This window comes from Phoxinus phoxinus (assembly GCF_949152265.1).
Source record: "Phoxinus phoxinus genome assembly, chromosome: 14".
Taxonomy (NCBI): Eukaryota; Metazoa; Chordata; class Actinopteri; order Cypriniformes; family Leuciscidae; genus Phoxinus; species Phoxinus phoxinus.
The window spans coordinates 34,378,594-34,384,593 of NC_136889.1; the positions used below are offsets into that span (position 1 = coordinate 34,378,594).

The following is a 6,000-nucleotide window of genomic DNA, read 5'->3' on the forward strand; positions in this document are numbered from 1 at the left end:
GTGTTTTCATTTCTATGGTAGGAATTAGTTGAACACACTCGCTCTGCTCCGAACCTCATGAAGACCCGTGTGGACGTGTGCATTTTAGTTTCGCTTTCAAATGAGTGATTTAAAAGCCCCCGCCGGTGAAACTTATTCTACACTAATATTCCTGCTGTCTGTGTCATTAATGTTCATAAAACAACTAAATACAGTTTTAACAAAGATGAACCTATATTTAATTTCTACAGTGAACAATTAGTGTTATTTTACATTTAGGTTTAATTATAAATTTCTGTACCTGAATATTACTGTTACACTTTGTAACTTTATTTATTCATCTCTGTTTGTAATGTGTGTATTTGTTCTTATTTTATCACTGACTGTTTAATCACTTGTGTTTAATAATGTTTGAACTTTATCAGTTAGGCTAGTAGTTTTTGATGTGGTATCGGAAGACTTCATGTGAGCTTTAAGTAATAAATGAAAAGCAAAGTCACATCCCCCCGCACCACCCCCCCCCCCCCATTTATTTTTTTATTTTTTTAAATGATCCGCTCGATGGCTCAAAAACCGTAAATGATCTGAACGGTGAGTTTTGTGACCCGTTGCAGCTCTGCTTATAAGCGGCTAGCAGGCCTCGGCGTTGTGTGTGTGTGACCGCTGTGCTCTGTGTTCACAGGTGTGCAGGAGAAGATGGGCATCATGAACCGAGGCGTGGTGTACGGCCTGTGGGACTACGAGAGCGAGCAGGAGGACGAGCTGTGCTTCAGAGAGGGCGACAGCATGAGCGTTAGCCGCAGGGAGGACGAGGACGAGACCGAGTGGTGGTGGGTGCGCATGGGCAACCGAGAGGGGTACGCCCCCCGAAACCTGCTGGGGGTGAGTGACACACACACACACACGCTAGAGTAGAGACCATACACTGTAAAGCAATATGGCCGTAGGATCCTGGGGGCGTATTACAGAAACTTTAAGTTAAGATCTGACAAGTTAATTTAGGATTTTTCCCTAATTTGTATTACAGAAGCAAATCTTAAGGTGATTTAGGATTCTTATCCTATCTTACAAAATCTCATCTTATCTGTAGTTAGGAAATCTTAAACCCCTCCATTGAGTTCGGTAATCAACTCTCAGGTCTGTTACCAAGCAACCAACGGCACACAAACAGCTGCTGTGAAGTAAAACGGGAACACTGAACAATGGAGAAACAAAAGAAGCTGTAAAGTTTTGATAAACTTGGAAGGAAAGGCAAAACGTAATCCTTTTATTTCATAGGAGTCTACCGTAACTAGAGCGCCCTCTCGTGGCTGCAGACGGTAATGTTTCTCTTGGTTCATCTCAGTCAGAATGAATTAATTTTGATATATAAGTCGCACCTGACTATAAGTCGCAGGACCAGCCAAACTATGAAAATAAGTGCGACTGACAGTCCGGAAAATACGGTAGTTATTTGTCAAATTGTTTGTCTGAAAGTGCAGCACATCATTGGGTGTTCACAAAGTCTTTCCACCGTCAAACATCGCTGTTCTTCCTCTTGTATCATTAATAAATGTGACGCCATTCTCAGACAGGGCTTTATTATGTGATTTTATTAATTCATTTTGAAGTTAGGGCAGTATTGGGTTTGTCCTAAAGTTAAGACCGTTTTTAGCATGTTTTGTGTAGTTCAGTGCTCGCCTAATCACTAGCCTGGCGTCCCGGGCTAATGTGTTGTGTACCATAATGCGTTAGCGGCCTGCCCGACGGCTGTCTGAAATGCTGTTATCAAATATATTAAATGTACAATTACAATTTTAGGAAAAAAATTACATTACGATGTTTAAAGGACAATTCTGACACAAAATGAACCTAGGGGTTAATAACACGTGTCCCGAGTCGACTGTTCTCTGGGATGTGTTTTCATGATAATCGAATGCAAAGAGTTTTATCTCTAAAAACTGATTCGCTTATAACGCTAGTATATGGGGCATAGAGTTAGTAAAAGTAAATCGCTAGTTAATACCACTAACACGGCTCAGAACAGCCTCACACTAACGGTATAATGAGGGACGTACATGCACACCGAAGCATTGAGAACTGTGTAAGTGTGCAGACCGTTTCATCAGAAGATGCTTTATAAAGACACGTCGCGTATACAGGCATCTCTGGAAAACAGACTCGACCAGTCGAGCCACGAGCGCGGAGATTTACTGTTTTCTGTAAAATATTGAAAGTATGGCCCTCTTCTTCCCTTGTAGTTGGTCACCCATATATGTTAATAAACAGATTTATTACATGGCTTGGTTGAATTCTAATGTAGAATGCGGTCTGTTTTCTTGATAACACACCGCTGCTAGTATAACAGAGCGTTGCCATGAAAAACAGAGCGTTGCCATGGTGGACGCAGGATTCTAACCGTAGAGACAGAACGGACTATTTTCTTTAGCGGAAGCCATATAAATAGTTTTTAAATCAATAAATTCCTTTTTAAATCAATATTTTGTGTCAAATTATTGATTTATTTGGTAGGTAGCCATGTAATAAGCGGGATAATGTATAGCGAGGCGGTTGTTGTAGCGAATACAACACCTTCAGGCTCCGCTCCGTGTCGGCTCCTGATCAGCCTGTCGGTGTTGTATTCGCTATAACAACCGCCCCGCTATACATTATCCCTTACATATTTCATGCATTTCCATGTAATTAGATTTCACAAACGTAATATCGACCAGCTCACGTTGCGCGGCGTTCGTGGCTCGACTGCTCGAGTCTGTGTTCAGAGATCCTGCCTGTATCCGCGACGTGTGCCGTCTTTATGAAGCATCTTCTGATTAAACTGTCTGCACACTTACAGTTCTCAGCACACCGTCTGCATTGAGTGTGTGTTGTGTGACGCGGTGTACAGCACACAAGCTAACAAGCTAACAGCCCAGACACGTGTTTATAAGTTGCTGAGCGGAGTAATGAGTCTCTTCAGAGCTGATCTACAGCCGTTTGATAATGGATGAAGTTTACAGCAGTAAGCGTTATTGTTGTGTGTACATATGGAGAAACGTGTGCTCAGCGCTGTACTCGTCTAGCTTTGGTGTCGCCTTATGAAAGTTACACTATGTAGAAATTGTGTTTTTGTCAAACAGCGACCCCTAGAGTCGCTGTGGAGTACCTGCACTGCCGTCAATACCCACACCGGTCCCTGTTCGGTAGGGTAGAGCATGATGTCGACCAGGTAATGCTTCACGATTTCATGCAAATATGAGGCTTCTGCATACTCTACTGAACTACTGATGATGGTAATAGGATAATAATACGTTTATGTCAAGTGTTAGAATACTTTATAATAATAAAGTAGCCTACCGCGTTTGACGTGTTTACATGATTGCAGATAAATCACGAGTAAATCGCCTATAGTCTCGGCTACTGTATCATTTCATTTGTGTATTTTGATAGTAATGTAAACATTACAAAATGCCAGATGACATCAATAAAGTTAAATGTACGTCGCATAATTTCATAACATTGGCCGTTATGATGTCATCATTAGACATGATTACTGCAATTTATCATAATAGTTTGTGCTCGTTCACACTATTTACAAACTCTAGGCTTATTTATGGCGTCGTTGCCGTAAAGCAAGTCGTGATTCTCGAGAGATTTGTCGGTGTGCAAATGAGAATCTATGAGTGATATTTCTAACTGACATGCTAAAGCCAAAGAAACTGTGTGTGTGTATTATAATCATCTTGGTTTCTTCCTCAACAGTTGTATCCAAGAATCAAACCTCGGCACAGGAGTCTGGCGTAAATCTTCATCCTCCTCTTCATCCTCCTCTTCATCACGCTGCTTCCTCAGTCCTGCCGGATGTTGCTGTGATGCTCCTCCGGTGTGTCACATGATCATGAGTAGAGTTAGCAGATTAGAATGAACTTTATATGTGTATATCAAGACTTTTTCCACTAGACTGTATTTTCCCGGGTTATTGTGGCCTGTGTTTTGTACTCGGCGCTTTATTGAAGGATTCTGGAGACGGGCGATGTTGGACAACATGTAGATGTGTTCCTCGTGCACAGTGTGTAACAGCTGACATGTACATGTGTTGAGCCGTGCGGGACCAGTGGAGTTATTACTGTGAAGTTCTGCCTCCATTATGGACGTTCACTGAGACTGCAGATGAACGTGATATTGTGACAGATTTTATTATGCATTCCTTTCTTCTGCTTTTACATCTTCAGGCCAGCTGGAGGTGCAGTGTCATGTGATCAAAGAATAAAAGCCACAACAGTTGTCATGCGAGTGAAGTGTGTGTGTGTGTGTGTGTGTGTGTAATGGTCTCGACATCAACAGCTCAAACTCTTGTGTGTGTGAATGCTTTGGTCTTACTGGCTGAAAGTGACGTGTGTTTTTAATCACCCGGAGTTCAACTAAACCATCAAAATACAAGGACAATATTTTCTCTTATTAAATATGAGGGAAAAACTAAACACTAAACTAGGTTCAGGTTTTTATCTGACAGAATTTTCTGGCAAAAGACAGAAAATGCAGAAAATATTCATATAATAAGAAAAAGGCATGCATTGACTACAGCATAATCAATTATTAATATTCTGTTGGATCTCTTGGTTTTGCATGTTCATCATTTCTTAGTTTGACAGTCTGGACAGAGTTAAGTTGCACAATTTGTCATGTGTAAGTTCAGATCTTTAAGGCCATTATCAATCCGTTTAAAAAATAAATACAAAACGTGTCCTAATTTAAATTAAACAAGTTGACAAAAAATATTGAATCCAATATTTGCTGATAAAATAGTATAACGTGATTTATAAGCTTTTTTTTTTGTAGGCTGGTCATTTTTTATCTTGACCATCAAGTGTGAGTTTGTCATTTTGTACAAAATAAAAGCATTTCAAAACAAGATTCCTGGTTAAACATTAAAGCACACTAGTGTGATAGTGAAATTTGTTTTCATAATTTATGCTAAATTGACAAAATTATACACAACATTTTTCACTCAGAAACTGAGGTATGTAAGCTCAGATAAATAAGGCCTACGATAAATTCCAAAAAGAAATTTAAAAACGGTTCTAATTGAAAGATAACAAGTTGGCTAAAAGATTGAATCCAATATATTTATATATTATATTTATATTTATGCATTTGGCAGACGCTTTTATCCAAAGCGACTTACAGTGCATTTTATTGCAGGGACAATCCCCACTGGAGTAAAGTGTCTTGCTCAAGGACACACTGGTGGTGGCTGCTGGGATCGAACCAGCAACCTTTGATATTTGGCGAAGATGAAGCAGAACGAGAGATGTATAAGATAATGTGTGTAGACCATGAACTTAACACGTGTTACAATGTGGGCTGGCGGACAAAAAGTATCAAACAAACTATTGTGAAGTTGTTAGACTCTGGATGAGTAAAGTCAGTCAATTTTACTCCAATACAATAACATTTACTAGCATTTTCAGGACCGGGAAACTCGCCCGTGTCATTATGACCCGAACACAACCATCAAATCCCATCTGGAGTTCTGGCTCTCGAGGAGGAGGAGATCCTGAGGAACGCGAGGACTCCCTTCATGCAGTGCGGACAGAATCATGACTCCTGATATCATCGCACGTCTCTGTGAGATCACACACACACCTGAGACCTCAGTAGAGGCATCAACACACCGTCATGTCCGAGTTCATCACATTGACTGGTTCGGCTGGAGGAGTGTCCTGAGCATGTACAGGTGTTCAGCTCTCACTCCAGTCAATCATTATATCCAGTATTATCGACTCAAAAACACACTATTGTGCTGCGGTGTGACCAGAACACACTGAACACTTTTTTATATTTTCCTTAGAAAATACCATACTAAGAGTTATTTTGATGCATGCTGGGATGGCGACTGGTTTTGAGTATTTCCCAGTGGAATAGGCTTTATTTACACATTATCAGGGGAACTGCCAATAATAACGGCCTGGAAACTATTCTCCCGTCATGTGTGACTGACAACAGCATTTCAAAACAACTGATGAATTACTAATGCAGGCTTTT

The 6,000-nt window shown here is 40.5% G+C and overlaps 1 protein-coding gene across 3 annotated transcripts in view; it reads left to right on the forward strand.

The window, feature by feature from the left end:
- tp53bp2a (tumor protein p53 binding protein, 2a) overlaps window positions 1-4,438 on the forward strand; it is a 33,173-nt gene extending 28,735 nt beyond the window's left edge. For all 3 annotated transcript variants that reach the window (XM_079634772.1, XM_079634771.1, XM_079634773.1), the window contains 2 exons: window positions 662-861; window positions 3,718-4,438. In XM_079634772.1, coding sequence (XP_079490898.1) covers window positions 662-861; window positions 3,718-3,759 — 242 coding nt within the window. In that variant the 3' untranslated portion in view covers window positions 3,760-4,438. The remainder of the gene's footprint in view (window positions 1-661; window positions 862-3,717) is intronic.
- The last annotated feature ends 1,562 nt before the right edge of the window (window positions 4,439-6,000 follow it).